Below are 25928 nucleotides of genomic sequence, written 5' to 3'. Positions count from 1 at the left end.
GCCCTGTACCCAGGTACACACAAGACCTGTCTTGTTCCACTGCTGAGTGACCAAGAGAGGAGCCTGGACCACCAAAAGCTCTTGCCATCTCTAATATCCCACAATCCCAGAATGGTGTAGGCTGGAAAGAACCTCTGCAGGTCATATCTTTCCTTCTAGAATAACTATGCATGAAACTCCATGAACCAGAACCCTGTGTGAGCAATTTCATTGGGAACCTCTGTTAGCTTTATGATCCTCTTCTTGGCAAAGAGCTCAAGTTATCTTTATTCTTTAACAGACTGAGATTATCAGGCCACAAAACTTCATCAGAGTCTATGCACAACAACTCACAGCCAATATAAACTGCCCAGGAAGCCCTGGTTAGGCAGCACTGAACACGAGGATTTAGACACCTGAAGTGCTGCTTTGATCAGGACTGTCCACAGCTCAGGTCCATCCTCCACTGAAGGTTGATGGCATGCAGCACTGCACCAGGGCTTCACAAGGAAAAGCTCCAGTCATCAGTGTTTGATTCAAGCCACTGTAAAAATCTCCGGCAAAGGAGAGACAGGGTTGGCTTCCAAGCCCTGGCACTGCTCCAGGCTGGTTAACAAAGGTTGGAGCTCGCTGTGACACAGCAACTGCAGCATCCTGCTCTGGGGAGTTTCTCCAACTCACCCTCCAACCTTCTCCCAGCCACAGCAGCTGGAGTCATCCATGGTGAAGAACCAGTTCAATGAGCAGCTGGCCACACCACTGACCAATTAACCACACTTGCTTCTTCCTACCTACAGCTCGTTAGTGCTGCCCTTTACCCTCAGCAGTGGCTGAGACTCATTTGCCAAGGAATGGCTCTTTCCACATAAACTGTACACACTCACACAGGCTTGAGATGAAGAACACTGGCTTCTGCTCCTGCAACCCTATCTGCTTAATGGGGAGAAGGCTGGCATCTCCTAAATTTAGGTCATCCAAGGCCTGACTGGCAGATCTTCAGAGGAACGTAGTTAGGAATTAGGTGTCTACACACTTTGGACAGCTAGGTGTTAATGGCAAAATTTGGACAGTCAGTTTGGGCTTCAAGCGACACTTTTCTGCTTCCCAGGCCAGTATTTTAGAACAGGATGGAACCCATATGGCCTGGAGAAAGCCTGGTATGTACCAGGTAACCATTATCTGTTTTTACAATGAGGTTCCTACCTATGGGATATCAGTATGACACCATGGAATTGGCAGGAAAGGATTAAACCTCCTGCTTTCCACAAGGGTTTTTCACAAGGCTCTTGAGTTTCTGGACTCTGAGGATCTGGCAAGGCTCTGACTCTAGTTTCTAAGCATTTTCATGCCTTGCCAAAATTGGTGTTATAACTTGGACTGATGGACCTGAAGTCTGGTCATAGTCTCTGTCAAAGCCCCAAGCCCAGCCAGCACGGTGGGATGTCCTGTAACATGAACAGGCACCACAGACACAAAGGGACAAGTGACAAAAGGACTTCTACCTGCTCCTGAAATATTTTGGCAAGGGGTGCACAGTCGGTGAGTTTAATAAACCTCACGACATCAGTCACAGTCCACTCCAGTGGGTTACTGTCCAGGACGAGCTTCTCCTCCTCTTCTTGCTTAACTTCCTGTGAGGAAAAAAAATAACAAAGAAAGCTTTTCATAAAGCAAACTACTGAGTTATTAAAAAAATATGGATATTGATCTAGTACTGATATCCAACTGTGATGGACAAAAACTCTCTAACAGTTTAAAGTTAGAAAGTGTATGTTTATTCAATGCTGGGACAGCTCCCAAATCCACACCGCAGCTTCCAGGTGATTACAGAGTCTTTTTATCCATACAAGTATTGAATACAAAAAAAACAAATACATTTTCATAATTTTGGTACATCCCATTACTCACTTTGTATGCTAATCACTCAAAAAGTTATTAAGCATGCGTAGTTTGTCCCTTGAAATGGGTCGGTGTCCCTTTCATGGGGAGGAGTCCCAAAATGAGGAAGTAAATGAAGTTTTTTCCTCCTTCTGACCTTTCTACCTTTTCAATGCAAATATGACAAATGAACTCTTGGTAGAACTCCCATTCCATGTCTTCAATTGGTTTCAGAACAGAGGAGCCCCACAATTGTCTTATGTTCCTAAAAACTATTTGTCAGTTTCTATATTCTTCATTATTAACATAGCTAACTAAACATTGTGCTGATGAGCAATCAATTATTAGTTAACTACTAACTCTTAACTTCATCAAGGCCTGCTCATTTATTTTAATTAGCCCTAGTAAGGCTTAAAATCTTAGCTCCTCTAAAATCTCTAAATTCCTTAAAGGTTGCGTTTCACTACTCCTGTGAAGAGGCAGGGATGCCCTGCTCAGAGCGGGGAAGTTTGGCACTCATTTCGGGAGGGATGGTGCCATGAGGTGGGACACGCTCACCTCCTTGGGTGGCGGGTCCTTCTCCGCCTCGCCGCAGGCGTGGGGCTGGGGCCGGCGGCTCCGCCGCGCTCTCTCGGCGGCCGGGGGCCGGTCCGGCTCGGCGCCGCTCCGCAGGGTGACGGCTCTGCGGGGCCGGGCAGACGGCACCTCGGCCGAGGACGTGTCCGTCTGGTCATCGCGCAGCTCCGAGCTCGTCTCCTCGCTGCCCGTCTCGTCCTCCATCGCGTCCGCCTCGTCCTCCTCGCTCTCCTGCGCGCACAAACAGCACCCAGGAGATGGGCGCAGCGGCAAACCCAAAGGCACCGCGTCAGCTCCATCCCCATGGCCATGCTGGTCCAGGGTTACATTTATTTTAACTGCATTACCTCGTTCTCATTACAGCGCTAAGTCAATTAGCCCTCGATTTGTTACAAAACGCATGAGGGAAAAAAAAACAAACGTGGCAGGAAATGCTTGCTCTCCTCACAACTAAAGTTCAGCAGCAATAACTCGTCTGGCATGAAATGTTCCTCTCTTGGGCTGGTATCTCAAAACTCGTGGCGCTGCGGATGCTTAGGAGGAGGAATGGAAAATACTAATAGGATAAAATGAAATTCAGATTGACTGAGATGATTCAGATTGAGTGAGATAAAATCAGAAACAGGCTTGACTTTAAACTTTCACATTGCTTCAAACTGGTTTGGGTGTTATTGCTCCTAAAAAAAGGGAAATTTTAGTGCGCTTTGAAAATGTCTAGATGTTCAAGACTGCATTCTTTTAGTGGCATTGTTGCAAAAGGACATAGGATTTCACCCAGATTTCCCTGCTTTCAGCCCAACACTGAACTGCTGGAGGTGAAGCCCGAAGTTCCATTTGAAGTATTATACCAGATTCTTGCTATTTCTGTCACACAGGGCTTAAGGGCACTCACCAACTGATAGAAACTGTGCATTTTGTACTACATATATATATATATATATATATATATATATATATATATAACTTGCCCAAATGGCTTTGACAGCTTATCACTGATCCAAGTGTGAGCAGGCACCCAAAGCCATATGGTCAGGTCTTGAGTGAAAGAGCAATTTAGACAAAGATAGTTGTATTGGCTGAAAGGCTGAAAAACTTGGCTAATGGTTGATTTAGGTTTAACGTAAATTTAAGTTCCTTTGAAGCAGGTATAATCTAAGGAAATGAAGCAGAACTACACCTAAATGAGGACCAAGCCATGAAGATGCAGGCAATCAACTGAAAGCTGAATAAAATAACCTACTCTAGCTGAAGTAGAGGGAATTTAAGTAAACCAATTTTATTTCACATTGCACAAAGCAGCAATCACTAGCACTCAGCTGAGGAAGTGAAACCACACATGAGCTCTGTTATTGCCACCATGGGAAAAGCCCCCAGAAAACAGCCCACACAGAACTAAGTCTACTCCAGTTTTAATTTGGACATGAATCTTTGCTGAAGCTCAGACCCTGCTGTATCACACAGCAGACTGGGAAGACTGAGCCCTCAAATTCCATGTATTTGGGACACAAACCATTTGCTTTGATGCTAAGGCTTGATGTTGTGAGCCAGAAACATTAGGAATAGTTAATGAAAAAAACAGAATTTCTTGAAACTACAATGGCTATGAGCTATTATTATTTATTACAATACTTGGAGATCTTAGACATGGATCACAGAGCTCCTTCATTCTGCTAAATGCTGTGCAAAGCATCCAACAGGCTCATCTGCCTGCTGTTAAGGAAGGAAATAAAATAAAGAGATACTAGGCAGCATGTCAGCCAGTGAGTATTGGGAAGGTGGGAGCAAAAATCTGCTTGCTACCTCTAAAATGGACAAGGTAAAAATCCCCATAGTGCCCCAATAAAACCAGTCTGATCTTAAAAGAACAGACAGCAAGGAAGGATCCAAAATAGCAAGTGGAAGTGTTCAGGTGTGCTGAGAAGGCACTCAAAAGGAAAATGAAGAATGGGGGACAAGACAAAGGCACCAAGGGGTTTTTGCTAATTTATCCAGTGTGACACAAACCTCTGCAGAGCCTGCAGCATTCGAATCCACAGCTGATGATCTCCTTTTCTTCTGCACAAAGATGGATTTCCGCCTCTTTCTGCGTCTGGCTGGCTTGACGTGGCCACTTTTCATGTTGTTATTTTCCCCAATTGGTGGCTTAATGATTTTTTTCCTCTTCCCGTAATAATAAGCTGGAGAAATGAAGCACAATGCCCATTACAAACTTTAACCACCCAAAGAAGGTTCAGAACCTTGGCTTGCTCCTTGCTACAGGCTCAGGACTGTACTCTAAGTGCAATTTAAACTTTAAAATACATTGATTTGGGAAAATAAAAAGCACAGCATAAATAGGTCATGTTGGACTAGCACAGAGTGTTACAGCTCTTATATATCCAGATTTATTGATGATGAATGAAGACTTCAGAATTTAACAATGTGTTTAGGCAGAGCTGAGCCGTGATTTGGAGGGAAAGAGGCCAACAAGTTCCAGATTTGATCCAGTGCAGTTCTGTGTGAGGTAAAGTTGCTAAGGTTTTCAGCAGAGAGGAGAGAGGGCCAGCTAGCCTCAGTCATGTACAGAGGAATGGATTATTATTATTATTTTAAACTATTTTGTGGTCCAGGTTGAAATTAAGGACGTGAGAGTTCTCTGACCTTACATTAAATGTTTGTATTAAATGCCTTTTGATGCACTCTGGGGATGAAAGACACTGTCCTTGGCCAGCAAGGGTATCCCAGCACAACTAAAATAACCCTTGGCACCATGGCAAAGTTCATAACTGAACTGAACCTTTCAGCAAATCAGTGGAGTTCTGAGGAAAAATTCATTCAGTCAAATAAACCATCAACTCTGAAATGGGGCAACCTCAGCTGGAGCTTCCCCAGCTCTCCATTTGCTACCAGTGGACTCCAGCTCAGGAGTAAATTTCTACAGAAACCCATCCCAGGGATCTCAGTATCCCCCTGAGTGCATTCCTCCTTCTTCCTCCTTCTACTGGCACCAAACTCAAGAGACTTGCTTTAGATCAATTACACTGCTTTCTGCAACCTTTGTGGAAGAAGGGCAACACTCACTTCCACTTTCCTGACCTGTTTAAAAGCCAATAACACCAGTAATATTGACAACAAAAAGCACTGAATACTAACAACAGCCTTCCTGAACAGGCATGGCCATGTTTAAATATTAAACACTCTGAGTAAAGAGTCAGTGTTCAAACCTCCCAGCACCCCAGCACTGTGGTTCTGGCCTGTGCTGGTGTGTATGCCAGAAACTCTTTACAAGGAGGATTCATCCCACCTAACAAAGCTGTCTTAGAGTTAAAATCTCAGCTTCCCACTGCAGGCTCCTTTTACGTGCTCCTTGTGTTAACTTTAGATACGAAGAAAATTCAAGACTTCCAAAAAATGATGACAATCAAACAAATGTATTAGGATGGAGTGAGAGGGACAGCTGGCTGGTACAGGATTCTAAGGGAACCTGTGGTGGTCTGAGAACTAAACAACTGCTCCTAGATGAGATGAATCCTCATCAGTATTAACATATCACACAACTCCTGCTTCACACCACCCACCATCTCCCACTTCTCCGGTTCCCAGCCAGCACCAAGAGGCATTTTTCCAGTACTCACTGTACTTGGTTTTGGTGTGGATGGAGCAGTTCTCAGGGCAGACTTCGGCCACCAGCACAGGGCTGAAGAGGTTGGGGCAGCACTCGAGCTTGGCACAGACCCTCCTGCAGAAATCTGCCACCTGGTCCGACGTCCGCACGATCTTCACGGTCGCCCTGTACGTCTTCCCCCTGTACCTAGGGAGGAGTACAGGACCCCACATCACCCATCCACGAAAATCCTGTGGTGCTGCATACCAGACTCTCCTCTGCCAGGCAGAGATCCTCCTCAGGGACTTTTGGGAGAGTGACTCTCTTGAGAATGCAGGCAGAACAAGTCTAATTTTTTTAGTGGCTCCATTTCAGATATACTCGAGGAATAAAAGGGTGAAATAAAGTTGAAGGTATGGACATGATTTGGGAAGGAATCTCTGTGCACACTAGATATATGTGTAGATATGGCAAGGGAAGGAAAAAAATCTCAGTGGGCTTGGTGAAGATACTACACAGGACAGCAAGCCCTTATTGTGAACTGATGCAAAGGTTTTGGGAGAGGGATGCATGATTGACCCATTATCAGATGCTTATACACCTTGCAGAGCTTTCTGGTCAAAACCCTGTGTCTGGATTAAACTCTCTAAGCCCCAGTGCACTTTTGGTTTTCTCCACTGCCATCTTTCCTGCTCCCATATCATGTTCCAGCTCCCAACAATCCCCAAGACTCGTGGTGCCAGCTGTGGCTATCAGGACACACTCATTGTGAAAATGCATCTGGGTAGAACAGCAATCTCTGCCACCTCGGGACCAGATGACTTCACCACTCTGAGACATGGGCACTACAAAACCTGAGGAAGTCATCAGGAGTCTCTGGAGTTATTTAACAGGGCTGCAGCAACGGGCCCTAAAACCTATTCCTACAGGGAATGCCTAGAGCAGAAACCTGCAATGAAAGGTTTGTCTTAAATTTGCTACGCCACTAAAACATTTATTTCGGTGTTTCATATGAAGTGTTTCTGAGTGATAAATGGCTGAGAAAGATACAGTTACATCCCTGCTGTACAACACTGTAGATGTGAACCCTGGAAAACCAATTATCCCCATAATTTATTAAACAGCAGCAGCAAGCTGTTGTAAACAGTGAGATAAGGTTTTTAAAACATCTTTTACGCATCCTGAGGAATGCAACATGAGACACAACTGCACCAGGGCCCGGTGCTGGCATTACAAATGTGCTCAGAGGAGGGAAAAGTAACACATAACGAAAGAAAAAAGAGGGAACAACAGTGGAAGAAAGATTACTGGATGGGAAGCAAGGAAAGACAAAGATACAGTCACCAGGAAAAATGAAACAAAGCGTTTGTCAGTGTATTAAGATCTGCAGTTTCCTAGCAGCTGCTGATAGATATGGGAGAGGAAGAAGAGGTGGTGAAATAAAGATGTGACTAGAGAGTTAAAACATTCAGACAGCTCTTTCTGAAACAAAGGGGTGTGGGAAAAGGGTTTGAAACTGCGGCACATGGAGTGTTGTAAAGGGGAACCCCAAATGAAATTTAGATCTGAGAACAGCCCAGTCCAACCATTCTCAGGCCTCAATCCAAATTATCACCTCAGCCTAAAACCTGAATGAGCATTCCTGCAAGGTGCCAGGCTCTGATACCCCTTTTGGTGCCAAGACAGTCCTGGATTCATTCACCTGAATGCATGAATGACTTAATGAGCCAACTTTCCACACAGATCTGGACAGATGAAGCAAAAGGGAAAAGTGTTCCTTTCAGGTACAGAGCAAAAGGGAAAAGTGTTCCTTTCAGGTACAGAGCACTGCTGTGATCCCAGCTTCCCTATGAAACAGCTGCAGAGGCAGGCTGGCTGAGCAGGGTTTGGCAATACCTAATACCAAAACCACTAAATGCCACAGGCATTTCAATGCATCTACTTATAAAAGTTTTATATTTCTTTTCAATGTGTTTGAAAAGACTCCTGCAGCACTTATTACTTCTCCAGGAGCCATTAAGTTTAACGACAGCCTGGATGGTTTGGTTAGTGAGTCTGCTCTCAGAAACAGGCTGCAGGATTTCACTGAGCTGCTTTCACCTGGCCCCAAATAACTCTGCTTCGACTAAACCAGCACTTCCAGACAAGCACCAGCCTCGAGGGTCTCCACACTGGAAGAATCATGGCACAGGGAGCACCTGTACCTACACCTCATTTTATGTCTGGATGCATATGAATTTAACTCACATTTATTTGTCCTTGTTCTGACTTTCACCACTAGGATGAAAAGACTGCATCTGGTTTTGTTTCCCTGCAAAAGCACTCTAATCAAATTGCCTCTTGATCTTCTTTCTTATAAGCTAAGAAAGCTGCCTGATGGGTATTATTCAAGGATGGCTGACTTTTTCTAACTGTGTGCTTCCTATTGTGTTTGGCTGCCCAGGAAGGACCCATTGTACTGCAGTGCCTGCTGAAAGGAAAAGATGAAACTAGGAAAATGAACAACTGACTGATTTCATCATCTGCTTTGAATGCAACACACATTTTAATTAACAAAGGGGATGGCAAAATGGAGATCTCCATGACTGCAGCAATCAGTCTCAATAACCCAAGGTGTTAGTACTGGTCACAGCAATATTTTTTACATCATTTTGGTCTTGGCAGCACCTCTTTCAACTATAAACCAAGTTCTACTAATATTTTCCATATACCTTACACGCTGAAGATTTTTAACACAGGCACCACCAAATGTAATCTGAGCTGTTTCTAGGACAGCCATGTGGAAGGAGCTCCTTTGTCAGAAAACATTTTCAATTAGCATCTCTCAAAAAGTTACCAACTACTGATGCTCCTATTTATTTTTTTGTACCAGGGCTCCTAACCTTCTCAATCACTTGCAAGCAGCAATTATCTGCATGCACAGCATGCCAGTACTGGAGACTTGGGAAATTGCTATGTCAAGGGTAGTAGTTTTGGTTTTCTTAGAAATCACTCTTCTTTTTTTAAAAAACAGGTTTTTCAGCTAACACCAAAAGAATCTTTCTTTCCTCTTCCCCCTTTTCTGCCCTCAGATCCCAAACTTGGAGAAAACCTTAATGCTGGAACTATTTCCGTGGAAAATACACTTGCTGATCCATGAACAAAAATATTAAATGAACAGCACTTTGCAATAGAACTCTTCTGTTGAAACTCCTTAAAATAGCTTAGAGGTTCATGAGAACATAGCGCCTTCCAGAAGCTCCAGTTAGGAACTGCTGTGTGATGACACAGAGTCTTGTGCTGAAAAACTTCAAAAAGCAAGAACATTGAGAACTGCATTTTCAAAAGTCCTATTCTAAGGCATTCCAACAATTCCTGAGAAATTTTGAACAACTCAGTAGTTAAAAGTCTCAATTTTCTTTTGGAGGACTGAAAACTCCTTTTGTCTGTCTACCTTAACGTCTGCCAAACATAAGGAGTTAACTTCCTTCAAAGCTATTTAATCATCCAGTGGCATTTTGTACTCTTGAACACAGGATTCAGAAAGGGCACTGGCATGCTCTGGTTGTAAGGCCTTGTCTTATTAATTCTCCTGATTACAGAAATAAAAGGTTTAAGTCATTCCACTGATCCTGGTTTGGAAAGCCTTGCTCAAAATGAACACAAATGAATTTCCACAATTTCTTCCTCAACCCCAAACCAGTTCCTCATCACATCAGGCACAACTCGCCCTTTGCTTCTTGCCAGTCCCCTACTGGTCCTGCATGTTCTCAGAAATGGCTTCCAAGAGGATCTGGCTAATAACCTTTCCAGGAAAGTTAAGCTGACAGCCTGAAGTTACTTGGATCCTCCTTCTTTGCCCTTCCTAATGAGGGATGTGATAACTGCCTTTTTCCAAAAAATTAGGATTCTTTCCTCATTGTCATCAACTTCCAAACATGCCAGTGAGTGGCTCTGCAATGACATTGTCCAGTTCTCCCAGGATTGGCTGCATCCCAACTGCTTCCATGCACTCGTGCACATCCAGAGTTTTTAGACTCCTTTCCACCTACTCTGGGTAACACTTCACTCCCTCCAACAGGATCAGGGCCCTGGGAAGCCTGAGAGCAAACCCCCACTAGCAAAGGCTGAGGCAAAGATTTCAAACACCTTGCCCTCACTTATCACAAGTTTAAGGCAGTCTTCTATAAAGCAGCTGCAGCAAAAAGGCTTTCTTTGAAATGCAGCCTCATAAATAAGCAATGATGTCTGGCATAGGGGTAAATATTCCTGGAGTTTAGCTACTGGATTTGAGAAGCTCTCAGGATTTCATTTAATGAAGGAGTCCAGGAATGCTCATCTTTATTATTTTGATCAACTGGGCTTCATACAAGACCCAGGAGACAACCTTCTGCACACACTGCTTGTGTTTATGTCCAAAGTCCTGCAAAAATGGGTAAATCCAAACAGCCCCATTATCAGCCCTCAGAAATGAAAACCCTTGAAAAGCACAAAGTCCCTTAAGCATTTTATGTAAAACTGGGAAGGCAAATCAAGATGTAGGCACTGCACTTAAGAGCATCAAAACCATACGTGTTGAATGCCGACAGCTTCAACTGGCCCTCATGGGAACCCAAGAGGATCAAGCCTGACATTTCTAACTCATCATCACCAATAAATCAGGTTTGACTCTTCTCACATGGAACCAGCAGCACTGACGGGAAACAGTTGCCATCACACACTGCAAACACACCTCTCTGGACAACCTAAATTGTTTTATCTTCTTTGCAAGGTGAGTGTAATTGATTCCACAGTGGGCATTCATGACAGCAGAGTGAACTGAACGCAGGCTGCCCCAGGACTGAGATAATGCATTCCTGGCAGTGCCAAACCTTGCATTTGGGACAGTGGGAAAAGCAGCTTCCTCTTCACCAATCCCTTTGCTCTACCCTACCACAGGCACTGCAAATAAACAGCACTGCCAAGATGCAAGGAGGTGCCAGTCCACATCAGAAAGAAGGTGACACCATGTGTCCCATCACAGCTGGCTCTGGAGCTGTCATCCTGAGCAACAGGCACCATCCAGAGCCCATGGAACTGAAGTTGCTCATTGCAGGTCCCTGTTGCTCATTACACATCCCTGTTTAAGATTCTGGAGCACTGTCACACCTTGTGGAAGGTGTCATGTGCTGTTTGTATGTTCCACAGTATCTGGTTTCATGACTGTTTTCATCTTTGCTTCTGAACAACCAAATGCAATTAAAACTTCTGGATGGAGCAACTCAAGCAAACTAAAAAGGAATAAAGAAGACCTAGAGTAGCCAGACAGTCTTGGGGCATGTCAACCTCTGCCATGCACTCTTAAAAGTCATCGAATTACCCAGAGACGATCTGGCACCACCACCAAGCACTGCTCAGTCACAGAAGCAAGAGAGCTGCAGGAACCAGGAGCTGTCCAGCCCCATGAGCTTTGTCTTCTCAGGAGCCAGAGGGAAATGCCACACTGGAGGAGAAGTGCTGCTCTCAGCAGGCACTACAAAACTTGCTGTCCTGGCTCTGAGCCTGTGATGATCCAATCTGTGGCTTAACAAAGTTGAAAGATGCTGCCTGACTCCCTGGATGAGGTGGATGCCTGCTGGGGCAGCCAGCATACAGGAACACAAACATGGACTGTGACTGGGGGGGCAACGTAAAATACCATCATGGATGGTCATTTAAACACTTTCCAGGCTGTCTCCCATTAGGAATATGGATTGCAGCAGCCTTAAGAAATAGGTATTTCTGCTTTTGCACAAGGTATATCCCCACACTCAAAGGGGAAACCCCAACAAAATCCTACTCACGATACTGCCAATAGAAAAACTGCCTGTAAGCTCAGTTCTTTGCAGGAGAGGGTGTTAAGTAATATAGAGCCTTACAACTTGATTTCTCAATTGCTAAGTACCTGTAGGAGTGAATTATCTGATATTTGTAGCACAAGATGTGGGATCCTGGAATCAATGAAAATCAGGTCATGGTCAAAGACCTGTTTTAAATGAAAATCTGCATGCACAAAGTTGGCTTTTAGACTTCTATCCACAACAAACACAAAAGCCTGACATTCTACATGGGTGAGAGAAGCAAATTAAAAATAGCATGTTTCTAGTAGATTTTCATTTCATTTGCAATCCTCCTTCAGGAAAGCAGTTTTAAGTGTACACAGAGTAAAAGTTTTTCAACTCCCTCCCTCAACCATGAACACTCTGCAATATCTGGATGGGCAAAGATCAAATACAGTAGCCATCAATAGTGCTGTGTTTGGCAGCTATTCATACCAAATAACCAAGAGAAAATTGCTTTTCTTTGAAAAGGAGTTGCAGAGTTCAGTACAAAGGGTGAGATTCACTGCATTTAACTGCAGTACTTAAAAAGTCAAGGTGACCATTAGTTAACAAAGAAAGCTTTCTTCAAAGAAATATTTATTGAGATCCATCTTCAAGTGGGAAGAATAATTCTTCAGGCCTCTGGAGAGAGCTTAGGTGAGACTCCTCTCTTTCAGACAGACAACAATTGTTGAAATACATCCTAAGTATAGTGGCCATTACATAAAGAAGACATAAACAGGTAGATTTTAATGCTGGAAGGAGGAATTCAGTATTCTTTGGTGCTGTTTAGAAGAGAATTGAAGAACATATTCTAGAAAGGCATCAAATCTTGACCTGAATCTCTGATCTGTTACTACATTGCCTTAATCACACTCCTGCTAAAAAATGTGTCCCTGAAAATTTGTTTGAACTTTTCTTGGTACCATTTATTCTCACCATTTTTTCCTGCATTAGCCTGACAGGCTATAATTTAAAAGCAGCCATACTCCTCCATTTAGAAAGTCAGGAACTGAGCTCATTCAGTAATAGCCAAGCTTATAAGAACAGCTTATCATAAAACTCAGGACTTGACTTCATCAAAAACTGGATGGCTGCTTGGAGAAAGACAATAGAAATGAACCGTTCAGGTGAATATTTAATTTCTGAAGTTGCTATGGAATGAGTCAAATAATTCAATGAAGCAAAACGATAATTAGAAAAGCAAAACTGTCACAATAGGAAAAAAAACCTTTTTTTTTTTTCCCCCACTAGTCAGTTCCCTTTCTGAAACCTCCCAGATAGAAGAACACACATTGAAGACTTACTTTGCTTTAAGTGTTTCCTCCTGGAAATTCCACTGAGGGTCTTCTACAAGCTGCAGTTCTCGTAAAACACTCCCTGGCTTGTAAGCTGCATTGATCACCATGCTGAGAACCTATGAGGAGATAAAAACAACAACAATGATGGTTTTAAAAGTAGTCCTTGACCACACTGAATATGTTGCCAGGTGCTGCACAGGCAGGAGCAGCTTGCAGGTGCTTGTTTCTGTCCTGGTTGCACAGGTTAAGTGCTGGATGCAAGGAGGAGGGGTCCCAGAATGGATCACAGTTGCCATATCATAGATAACACCTGAGTCTAAAAAGGTAACTGCATTAAATGCTGTTTAACCCCAAAAATCTGATAACCAGTGATTTTGTCTTTGTGACAGACCCTCTCACCCAGAGCAGATTGCACAGCCTGGACCCTGTGCATCATGGACCAGTTTAATAAAAAAATGAAAACAGAAACAGTTCTGAAGGCACAACCAGGTACAGGTCACGTGCATCACCACACAGTGAACACTGGAGGGGAAATTCACACATTTGAGGTCAGCAATGTGCTCAAGAGCCTGAGAGCTGTGTGCCTTGCCTGTATTAACAGAATAGTAATGAAGTCTCCACAAAAAGAGTTTGCAGGAGGTGTGCCTGGAGCCCAGTGTGTGTCCACTCCGTACAAGAGAACACACGTGCCAATCCTTTTAATCCAAAGTCACTGAGAATAAAAATGATTCCTGCCACTGGCTCAGGAAATCCAAGCTTTAATAGCCTACACTTGGCATAGGGAGATAAACACAAGGAAAACAAATCTCTTAACAGCACCAGACCGTGTGTTTGAACACTCTGCATTGTATGCACATGAATGATCCCACAGTCAATCTGGATTGGTTTTCATCTAATTTAGCTCGTTACCTAACGCCTGTTCTTAATTCCTTGGGAGCCTGCAAATTACTTCAGTATGATGAACATAAAGTTTATCCAGCAACCATGAACAGAGTTCATCAGAAATGAAAATATATCTAGGTCATACTGCAGTGACCAATGTGTTTATGTTTGTTTGGTTGGGTTTTTTATCCCCTCTAAATCCAGCAACCTGAGGATTTGCTAGCATTTTAAAAACCCTACAGGATTAATCATTTTCAGGCAAGGGCTTCACTTAATGCTGCAGAGTACCCTGTAAAATGGCACTGGCTGGAGTTGCTTGGATAGGTTCTTTACTAGAAGCAAAATTTAATTTATCATTGGGCCCTTGGAAACATAACTCAAACCACTCTTCAAAAAAGTCCAATTAGAGGCACCAAACACTGACAGAGGGTAGATAGATTTAGACTGGATATGAGGAAGAAATTCTTCCCTGTGAGGGTGGTGAGGTGCTGGCACAGGTTGCTCAGAGAAGCTGTGTCTGTCCAATCCCTGGCAGTGTCCAAGGCTGGATGGGGTTTGGAGCAACCTGGGATAATGAAAGGTGTCCCTGCCCATGGCAGGGGGTGGCACTGGTCCCATACAACCCAAACCATTTTAAATTGCTATGGAAAGACAGTTTCTGAGTGAGCCCTTCCAGCTGCTCACCCACATCTTGTCTTGCTGGTCTCTCCCCTCACAAACTGAGGGGCACTGGCCTCTGACACCTCATGTCAGGAAGCCAGAAATGGGTTCTCAAAAACATCAAGTGCCTGGGGAGCTGCCACACTCATTCACAGCTCATCAGGTGCACTGATCAGTAAATCCAGGGGGTTATTTAACCCCTGTGCAGCAGTTTGCTGGGAAAGCTCTCCTTAAGCACACTTCCACACCCACCCTGCTGGCTGGTGGGGCATCTGGGGCAGAAAGCATCTTGCTGAGCAATTTCCACCAAGTCTGCTGTCCTGCCCCCTCACCAGAGAAATGGTGCTTGTCTGAGCTGTCAGAATAGCTGGGAAATGAGCAAGAAAAGAAAACCCAACCCTGCAATACCAGTGTGGCCCTGTCTGGGCGTTCTCCCACACACCTAATCAACTCCAGCCCTGCACAGGCCCCCACAGTGCCAGGACTTTTCTCAAAGCTGGCTTGTCACCAGCAGGACTCTGTAAACTTCTAAACTCAGTTCAAAAAAATGAGTGTTTTGTAAGAACTATTATTTCCTTTTCAGGAAAGGAAAAAAAAAACAAACAAAAACAAACAAACAAACAAAAAAAAAACCACCCAAAAAACCTCTGGCTTTTACTTCTCTTGTATCTCAAGTGAGTCACCGAGTTTGGCATTTTACCCTACAGCAAAGGTTCATCATCACAGTAAGAGTGGCACCTTCTAGCAATAGTATCACTTCATATTGCACTCTATTAAATGCAAACAAACAGAATTTTGGAAAAAAAATTAACTGTGATTTAAACAAAACCAGCAAAGAAACCTAAACCAGTTTCCAACTCTCTCTGGAGATGGAAAATTACATCAACCATCTCAGACCGGTCAAATTTCCTTTGGCTGGAGCATGACCAGTTGGAGATTTTGTTGGTTTAATTTCACCCCTCTGCATCAGGAATGCTTTGGGTGCAGCCACCTGTGCCTTGGAGCACAGGGGGGGATTAGGCAAGCTCAGCCTTTGCTGTTATCCATCAGTGAGGTTTTATTTTGATGCTGCTGACCTTTGGATTTTCAGAGCTGAGTGAGCTGGAGTCACACCAGTGAAGACCATCAGAAGGCTCTGCCCCACCTCACAAAAACCTGATATTCATTAAGTTCTCCATTTTCATGTCCACAGGGGCTCTCTTTTGAGTATATCTGGTGTGCCTGGTGCCACTGGGCAGTTCAGCACTTTTCTTCCATCACAGCTCTTTGGCGTTCACACATTTGCCATCTCCATCCCCCTTGAAACAGTTTCAAGTTTTGAGATGGTTGAAGTTTTCTTAGGAAAACTCCAAACTTCCTTCCTAACTCTCATTGTCAAGGTACAGCTAAAAATATGATCACAACTCTTTTCTCTGATAAGAGAACTGAGTTCTCTGAGAGCTTTTTTCTCTCAGAGAAGACTCTGAGGTCTTCTCTTAAGACCTCAATGATGAGCATTCTTATGAGGAAAAACTCAATTTCCCTCCTCTATCTGAGATATAATCCCACACTCCTACCTAACAAGAGATGCTAAATCCCAGGGTAGCCTCAAAGCAGGGCAGAAAACTTATTTTTTTTTAACTTGGAATACTGATGTGTCTGTGGGACAGAGAGCAGAAGAGTTATCTGGGATTCTTTTGTTAAATGATCAAGGATCTAAAAGGCATCTTTTGTCATAGTCCATTTTCTTTTTGAATAGAGAAAGAGCAAAGTGTCTTAAAAATAGTAAGAGCAGTAAGCAATGAAGCTAATTAATCTTTACAGCATATTTCTCAAATATATGGGGGGGTTATAGATCATCTGGAGCCTTAAGAAAACACCTTGTTTTATTTTGCAGTGATGCTGAGGAGTTCTTGGCATATATGAAGAACGGTTTTGTGCTTCTTAGATATACTGACCCCAAAACTAAAACTAAAGTTGACAATGTATTTATTTTAATTTAACTTCAAGTCAGCCTTTATTATACAGAAAAGCTACCTTACAGTCACCACTTTTCAGCCCAGGTGCAATGGCTGGATGACAGTAGCTGATGTCTCCATTGTATCTGGCTCCAGGTTTCAACTGGTTTTCCAAGAAAACACCTCAGAAATGAGACAAACTTTGCAGCTGATGTCAAACAAAAGGCATTGCCACCTCACTTGCCTCTTCCAGTGAAAGAAACACAATAAACCAGTGGTCCCAGCAGAAAACTTGTGCTGGCACTGGGAATAATCAACAGCGAGGCTATAAAAATAAGTTTGGTACTAAACTACACAGGAGGTACTTGCAACTCACCTAAGACTTTGGGATTCAAGGGTACACACACAGGATGATGCTTCACTGCATCAGTGGTGGAGGTAAGGACAAGACCTTGGCTGGAAAGGTCTGAGGAACATTAGGAACTTCAATTGTGCTGCAATTTTTTACCTCTATCCTGGCTCTCTGTACTGCTGGCACCTCTCTCATCTCAGCAACAGCTACCAGGAATCAGGTACAGCAACACCAGGAATCAGGTACAGCAACACCCTGAATGTTTTCTCTTCACCCTTTCCAGAATTTGGAACTGGCTCCCGTGGCCAGAATGAGCTTCGGTTTATGGCCATAATAAGCTTGAATTTTTTCTGCAAAGTAACACAGACCAATGCTGGGCCACTGCCATTGTCCTGCTCCTTGGGACGTTGTTTATGTCTCCAAAAGGAGATGCCCATGTCTCCATGACACTGCTGTTTGCTCCTGTGTTGATGACAACCCACACTGAAGTCGCTCCCAACCAACAGAACTCCCCATGTTTCCAAAACATCACCTCTCCCACCAAACCCCACAATGCAAAACCTGCCCCTTTTTCCTGGCTGGCAGTTGGCCTCATGGAAACCACTCCAGGACAATTTTAGGTGCATTGTTTGCAAATTCTGGGTCTGACAAGCCACGACTCATGCTTCCCTCTGAAATCCCCCCAAAAGAGAGCTGGGCCATACCTCCTTGAGGACCAGCACACACTTGCCAGGCCCCACAGACTGAGGTAGCTCTGCAATCCTGCCTTTGTTTAAATATGGACCTGAGAAGCAGCGGTGGTTGATGTAGAGCTGGGGGCAGCAGTATCTCCCATTGATGGTGCCTGCAAGGAGAAAGCAGCAGTGAGATGCCTGCAGCACTTCTATACCATAACTCAAGAACCCTTCTTTATTATTATCATTGTTTTAATTGAAGGGATGGGACTACAGATGGGTTAAAAATTATTTATTGTTTAAATAAAGACTAATCTTAGAGGCTGTGAGATTTAAGAGAGTAAGTAAGCTCAAAATGGTCACAAGTTTTTCATTACAAGGTAATATATAACTTTCTAATCTAATGGATAGTTGCCACAAAGTATATTTTGTTTTTATAACTTATCACCTTTACTTACTTCTACTGTAATGTGTATACTTTTATCTATCAAATGTTTTGTTTTTATAACTTATCACCTTTACTTACTTCTACTGTAATGTGTATACTTTTATCTAACAAATGTACATACATGTGCTTTTATCATAACTTCTAAAGTATTAGCTTATTCTATACAATTATACCCATATATTATAAACCCTTCACTATCTTATCAATACAGTTTCTCACTTAAAGCATATTCTTACTTATAACTATAGAAACCTAAGTTTATGGTTTTTCTGTTTAATGGCTGTGTAGTTGTTTTTTTCTGACATTAATTCAAGTATTTCCTAGGCTGCAAATTAAACCCTCCTGTGTCTGTGGAAGTTTCTATATTTCTATTTTCCACACTTCTTCCTCCTAGATGTGGGAGGAAGGGAAGGAGAATAAAGGAGGCACAAAATTCCACCCTGGGATAGAGGGCAGGGAAGCCTCTGCTATTCAAATCTGTTCAGCATGGACAGAAGTGTTTTTAGCAGTGACTGATTTGGCTGCACACCCTGCTGAAAGGAGGACTGGGAAAGGAGCTAATCCATGACATGAGCCAGGGCTCTCCCAGAACTCACAGTGCAGGGGGACACTCACTGCAACCTGCCAGGAGGGGATGCATGAGCTGAGCCTCAAAGAGGACTCAGCTCCGGGAGAACATTCTCTCAGTGAAGAGCCTTAGAAACCCCTCTTCAGCTCCTGTCCAAACCCACAAGTCCTGCAGTGCCATGTCCTGACCCAGCACGGCTCTACAGAGCAGTTTTCCTTCTCTGGGCTAATTACTCTGGGCTCCTTTGTAGACCATGGAGAGAAATGGGAACTTCTAGATGTGGTTATCCACTTTTTTTGGGTTATCATACCTTAAAAGACCCTGATTCTCCCCATTTGACTGTAATGGAGTGTTGGCTGCAATGCCAACATGTGTCCCACAGCCTGCTGAAATAAAGTGAATGAAATCCTGTCCCTGCTGCTGGGTTTACACCATTAATTGGATGAATATTGCACTCAGAGCCTCCTGCCACTGCTAAAGGGGAGAGGAATTTGCCTTTAGCAGAAGCAGCAGCCAACACCACACAGTCCTGACATAACACAGGGGGACCCATCAGGTGCTGCTGCACCCAATTTCGTCAGTGTCAATGAACAACCTGCACCCATCTCCACCAGAGAGATTCATCAGCCTTGTCTTAATATCATAATGTGAAATGGGCAAGCTCCAGGGGAACTCTGACAGCCCCAGAAAGACAAGTGGAGAACCAGATCCTCACCTGCTGTACATCAGGTGGGTTCACTCCACCTTACACCCCCCTAAGGATGTAGTTCCATCTCCCCAGCCCTATGACAACTCACTGCCTTTTTGGGGTCCTCCCCTTCCATACAGGACATGGGTCTTTGAAATAAGGATCCTTACCTGTTGTGTCTAGCTGAGGAACTGGGCAGAGGTCATGAGGTATTTTCTCAACAGGCACTGTGGATGGTAACCTGTTAAAAGAGAAATTGGGTGTATTTAATAGAGTATTTGGTGAATTTAATAGCATCAGACAGTACAAAGGATCCCCCAAAAGCTACACCAGTAACAGCCTGGGATGAGGAATGGAGATACCTCCAACACAATTCCACTTCCACATGGCTGATCACAGAGCAGGGCATTGCAGATGAAGGAGCCAGATCCACCCCTTCTCTAAAAATATACCCTGATGTGTCAGCTTTAGACCTCCAGGCTTCAAATATCGTCCCTTAAACCCCTTAAATTCAAGTTTCTACAAACTGCAAGAGCTATACAGGGAAATGCCCTCCTGGTGTATGTCCATCTTCCCTAAGCATCCCTTGCTGGCCATCAGACAGGGGCTGTACAGCCCCAGCCAGCAAAAAAACTGCTGTTACAGAGACTTTCTAATATGCTAACAAATATTTCAGGCTTAAAAGAATCCTCTTGCTGGCTGTGCTGCAGCATCTGAGCAGTAGTTACCGAGCCACACAGCTGCTGTATTATCCCCCCTGGAAGACCCAATGCATTCCTGTGAAAACACCACCTTAAATAACAAAAAAACCCAAAACAACTTACTGTTTTTCTGGTTGCACAACTGCAATTCTCCTCTTCCTTCGCACTGCAAAAATGAAGCAAGAAAGAAAAAAATTAGTTTTGTACCCTTCTGTCCTGTTAAGTACACCCAGAATGCATAAAAATGTGTCTAAATGCACTGAGTATAAAACGACTTTGAACACAATGAAATGGTACTTAATTACTATCACCATCTTGGTATTTTTTAAGTAAGTCACTACATCATTAAAACCTACTTTAAGGATGTAATAATACACTTAATCTCTCCTCTGGAATGCTAATACTGTGTTTTATGGGATCAGCATAAAAGAAAAAAAAAATAAAATAAAAACACAAATATTTTTCCACACAGGAACACATATGGGTAAGATTACATTTTACAAGCATGATTACCTCCAGTGTAATTTATCCCCAGCAATAACTTGTGATAAGGCTGCATAATGTTGCCATAGCAGTATTCTCCTAAATTAGGCTCTGGCTCCCTGATTTTTAACTTAAGCATATTTAACTCTTCGAAAGGGTTGACACATTTTAAAATTTGCCTTTTGGATTTTAATTAATATAAACAGAGAGGCCAATTTTTCACCTGGTGGCTTGAGACTGGGTATGTTGGAACAAGAAAACAACACCAAGCCACTGAGCTCTGATGAACTGAGTTCAAATGCAAATAGAAAGAAATTTGTCTTAATATGCACTGGAGGCAGGACAAAACACCCTGGGCTTAATTGTGCTGTGGGGGGATTTAAACTGAACACTAGGAAAATCTCTGAGCTGGCAAAGGCAGTGAAGTAAGGGACAGATACCCTGGGAAAGGGCAGAAATTCCATCACAGAATGGCAGCAATTATTTCTCCATTTAGATGGAGCAGATCCTGTTTTGGAAAGGGGCACCTGGACGGCCTCTGTATGTTCATTTCTCCTGACATTTTATGGTTTATTTTCTCAATTTGAGGTCTTTGTCCCTAATCCACTCAGCTTCCTGAGTGAAGCTGGCTTAGCACAACAAAACCTGGCTTCCCTCTGACAACCCCACTGCCCAACAACCCAGTGTTCAATCCCAAACCATGGAACAGCCTTCCCCAGCACAGACAACCCCAGTTTGGGAGGGGCTGATCACAGAGAAAAATACAAACTGCTTAATTCTGGTCACTAACTAGATTTATTACCATACACTGGCAGCCTGGTTATTGGTCTGCTGGGTAGGTTGGTAGTGTCAACAATGGGATTATAGACTTTAGGAAAAAATCCCTGATATCATCTGCACTGCTCAAGTCTCTATGTACTTACAAACAGCTTTGTGTGGTGGGGTGAGGTTATAAGCATTTGCTTCACACCAGCCAACTGGGAAAATGTCCATAGACTCCACATCAACAATATACTCTGGAGAAGGCATCTGTGAACCTAGAAAGACAAATTTATAATGGGATTTAGGCATGGGAACACCAAGCTCAGAGCCACCCAAGCATCCATCACGAGGCCTGGGATGCGAATGATGGAACGTGCAAGAATAAATCTGCTTCCCTGCCCCAAAATCAGGCACCATTTCATCTGCAGCTCTGCACAGACAGCCAGGATGGGGCTGCTGCACTTACAGTGCAATGTGGTTCAGAGGAAAACCCCATTAACAGCACTTTGAGGGTGTACAGTGAAGCAGCCAAAAGCCAGGAGGTTAAACGTGTATAACTTCCCTCAACAAGACAGCCTGGCTGACCCCTAGGTATTTTGTGAAGTTGCATAACTGAGTTAGAAGGACTTGTTGAATGCTTGCTCTTAATAGTTAAGAGAGTGTATCCAGGCTTTGCCAGGCTGGCAGCTAATGTGGGAGAGAGGCTTTTATATTCCAGTGCTTCCCTGAAGCTTTTTTGGGCAACTCTGCCCTTGAGTCCCATTGCTTTAAGGGTGAGAGGTGGCCACTTTTCTGTCCAGAAGTGCCACAAATTCTCCTAGGATTCCTCACATGAAACAAGAGCTGATGACCCAACAGGAGAGAAGCAGTATGAAAATGCCAAGTGGGAGACATGCACCAAGGTCTCTGGCACGATGCTGACTCCAAAACTTCACCTGAAGTCTCTAGTTAAAGCAATTATCTTCCAATTTGGTTATTACACCTGCTTTAGAAGATAATCTCCTGTCTTCATTTATGTGGGTCCCACTCACAGAAACAAAGAATTATTTAGGCTGGAAAAGACTTCCAAAATCAAGCCCAGCCACTAACCCATCACTGCCAGGCCCACATCTACATAAATTTTGAACATTTCCAGAGTTATGCCACCACTATCCTGGGAAACCTATTCCAATGCTTGACCACCCCTTCAGTGAAGGAAATTTTTCCTGCTTTTTCCCCCTAATTTACCTCATTTCCAAAATCCAATGAAGATATTCCTGCTGGCTTTGAGTTCTTTCAAAAACAACTCTCATGTCCTGAGTCGAGGCACTATTTAACTATTCCAGTTCAAGTTCAACTGCCCTGGCACAGCTGGGCCAGCAACTTCACCTCCTCCCTCTGCCAATTCCACCCCAGGACAGAGAGCTCCAGCACCAGCATGGGGTGATCTCCTAATAAAAGGGACCAAAGGATCAGCAGCTTCCCCTGTATCACCCTCTCCTTGGCATCTGTTAAAACATCTTTGCCTCCTGCTTCAGGCAGGAAGTGTTTGACTGTGCACAGCCAGACAACTACAGGGAGCTTCCCTCTAATGTGTGTTCATCAAGGGCTTGTGGTGTAATTGAAACAGTAATTGAACTTTGTGATGGGAACAGCGCTGAGGCTGAGCTGCAGCATTTGGATCAGTAATAAACCTGCTGCTCTGAGAGGGTTTGGCTGCAGGAAAAAGCCCAAGGAGGCAGGGAAATAGGTGCTGGTGGATCACACTGTTGGAGGAAATAATGAAAAAAATGCAGTCATGATGTCTGTGTAGATCCGTGGATGTCTTCAGGGTGTTTCTCTGAGCCCTGCATCGTGTTCATGCACTATCCATTGAAAATACATACTGGAATATGGGAAGAGAATGGGATGAAGGCACAGGGGAAGGACACAACTTGCTGAATAAAAGATTTCAGCAGCTGAAATTCCCTGAAAAACCGTTTCTCTCCACAAGATAATACCATGGGGTCACTGCTCAGTTTGAACCTGATGAGAGCTCCAGTGGGGAGCTCCATTTTCACCTGACAACACAAATCCAAGCAAGGAGCCCATGTGACAACAGTGAGTTGTGACAAGACATGCCCACAGTGAGCAAGGCATGGATCAAACCCTAAACAGGGCAAGAAATCAACATAGACCCCACTGAAATGTCACCAGAACTGGGAAAACCAATCACTTCATTACTGCAATGGTGTTTTCTGACAAAATAGACTCAATTATTTTAGAGGTCCTTTCTAATCTTAATTATTCTACAGTTCTAACTTATTATAAAGCAACCAGATTAAATGTACTTTCCTGCTTAGAAGCAGGGTAAATGAGACATGAAGGGTCTTTTCCAACCAAAATTGTTCTATGAACATTCTGCTTCTGAAGTTTACAGCTGCAGCCACCCTGAGGGACAAGAAAGCAGCACAATGCCCATTCTCCTGCAACACCTTGTTCCTCTTGTAAGACATATTCACAGCTACTCTGTCCTCCCTGGCACTGCTTCTGCCCTCTGGCAGTTGATAACCCTGCCTTCCACTTCCAACATCTGACTGCTTCCTTTGGCCTCACTCACAGGAGTGCAAAACAGCTTTTTTGAGACTCATTAGTTTCATCTGCTGCATTTTATACTGCTCTCTTCTCAGAGCAAGAAATGTCCATGGGAATTGGGAGGTTAAAGGGCAAGCAAGGAGACTAGAAACAGGGTGAGGGAAATGTCTACCATGAATTTTACAGGACGGGTAGAACAGAGCAGCAACTCTAGAAAACTGTAAAAGGGGAAATTACAGGAAACCTCCCTGGAGAAGTGATTAACCAAAGGGTTTTCCTCAAATTCCTTGGCTGTGCAGGCAGCGTGCATTATTACTTGTATAAATTCACACCAGAAAGCTTCAAGCTCTAAAATCTAAAATGAACCAGTAAAAATTAACAATGCAGATGATGAGTAATAAAGTAGCAGAGAGCGCAGAGCATCCCATCAGTCCTGAGCTTCTCCTCCACCACGGGGGAACCACAGTGCTGCTCATTAAACGCTCGCCCTGGAGTTTAGGGTTTTGCCACTGTACCAAGTGTGATTTATCACACAATGTTCCCTCATGTCTAACTCGGCCCTGCTTAACTCCTGTGCTTCTGCTTTATGGCTGCAGCCTGGGCTGTCAAACTGGGAAACTGGGAGGGCAACAATGAAAGCTTCAGAGGCACACGTGATAAATGGTGGGACCTGAGGTTTTCAGAGAGGGGCACCCGTGGAAGTTGGGGAGCCTTGCTGCTTCCAGAATATAAATAATCAGTTAGAAACAACACTATATTAATGGAGTAAAAAAAAAAAACAAAAAAACCCATACCACACTTCAAGCCACATTTATTTTACAACTCTGCAAGCAGGGTGGTTTTTTTTGGTTGTGTTTTAATTTTTTTAATGCCTGCTTTTTGCATAACACTGTGCATACTGTAGTGATGTATTCCTACAGCAGCAAAGATTTCTTTCTATTTTCTGCAGTCTTTTGCATCTTTTCTGTTTACGACAGATCATTCAATTCCTGGTATTGAGATATAAACCAAGCTTAGAGCATGTATACATCAGAACTCAAAAGAAAGTAGATGCACACAAGGCTTTTTTATGGTAAGTTGTAAAAAAACATCCTTTAAGAAATTAAAATAGTAAAAGGCAGGAAGAAAGAGATGTGGGAAGGAAGAGGAGGCAACGTGAGAGTGTGTTGCCCTTTTCCTGCATCTATCCACATCTTTGACAAGTGAAGGCCATTTAAAAAAAGAAGTTGCCAAAATGTGTCAAATTCCTTGATCAGATGGGTGCAAATTCAAGAACAGCATTAGTGAACACAAAATGTCAAACAATTGTTGATTCCAGCAATTTAAAAAAATTTATTTTCCCTGTGTCCAGACCAGGCTCCAGATAAGCTGTTGCTGCCTTGAGCTAGAAGGCAAACAATCATCTTAGAGTTAAAAATCAAAACCTGTCATTGCACACCAAAAGCAAACACTCAGGAGGAACTATAATATTTTGGGTTTCCTGGCAACATTTTTACCAACTTTAAGGGCTTTGATTAGAGACCTCTCCTCCTGTACAAACTGTCAGGTTGGGAGTTGCTGTAGAAGCTGCACAAGTGAGGCAAATTTCTATTCCTAGGATGAAAGTGTATGATGATGGCAGGGAGGAGGTTGTTATGATGGTGATAAAGGCTACATGGATGGAAGGGTGAAGGAACTTGCAGCTCCTCCAGAGAAAGAGCAGGTAAATGTAATTCCTCATGAAACATAACTGGTCAATATGTATAGAATTGAAAAGTTGGAAAGAGCAATTTTGTGCAGAGAATGAAGGACAAAATTGAGTGAGTGAGTGAGTGAGTGAGTGAGTGAGTGAGTGAGTGAGTGAAGCAGACAAGCACAAGCAGCCTTTAGAGCCTTTACCTTCCAGGTGCAGCCACATCAACCGTCCTTTCACCGAGGTGATGGAAGCCACACAAATCTCTGCAGGGTTCCTGGGGTTCACTGCCTCCAGCTTCATGTTCTTGGTGAAGCCACGGCTGAAGGATGTCTGAAAGAGGCAACAGACAACGCTGAAACACAGCACTGCAGCACTGCACAACTTCAACCAGACTGTCTGCTGGGAAGCA

At 43.5% G+C, this 25928-nt stretch overlaps 1 protein-coding gene across 7 annotated transcripts in view; it reads right to left on the bottom strand.

Annotated features, from left to right (window-relative positions):
* The window catches only part of SFMBT2 (Scm like with four mbt domains 2), a 107049-nt gene that overhangs the window by 6703 nt on the left and 74418 nt on the right, over window positions 1–25928 (bottom strand). For all 7 annotated transcript variants that reach the window (XM_021530941.3, XM_021530939.4, XM_021530940.4 and 4 more), the window contains 10 exons: window positions 25723–25849; window positions 21453–21566; window positions 20170–20212; window positions 19516–19586; window positions 17672–17811; window positions 13143–13252; window positions 6048–6223; window positions 4438–4610; window positions 2416–2664; window positions 1482–1610 (listed from right to left, as the gene is read on the bottom strand). In XM_021530941.3, the coding sequence (XP_021386616.1) occupies window positions 1482–1610; window positions 2416–2664; window positions 4438–4610; window positions 6048–6223; window positions 13143–13252; window positions 17672–17811; window positions 19516–19586; window positions 20170–20212; window positions 21453–21566; window positions 25723–25849 (1332 nt within the window). The remainder of the gene's footprint in view (window positions 1–1481; window positions 1611–2415; window positions 2665–4437; window positions 4611–6047; window positions 6224–13142; window positions 13253–17671; window positions 17812–19515; window positions 19587–20169; window positions 20213–21452; window positions 21567–25722; window positions 25850–25928) is intronic.

Source organism: Lonchura striata, chromosome 1A (assembly GCF_050655825.1).
Source record: "Lonchura striata isolate lonStrDom1 chromosome 1A, ASM5065582v1, whole genome shotgun sequence".
Classification (NCBI taxonomy): domain Eukaryota; kingdom Metazoa; phylum Chordata; class Aves; order Passeriformes; family Estrildidae; genus Lonchura; species Lonchura striata.
The sequence above is the reverse complement of the archived record's forward strand: the minus strand, read 5'-3'. Positions and strand labels throughout refer to the sequence as shown.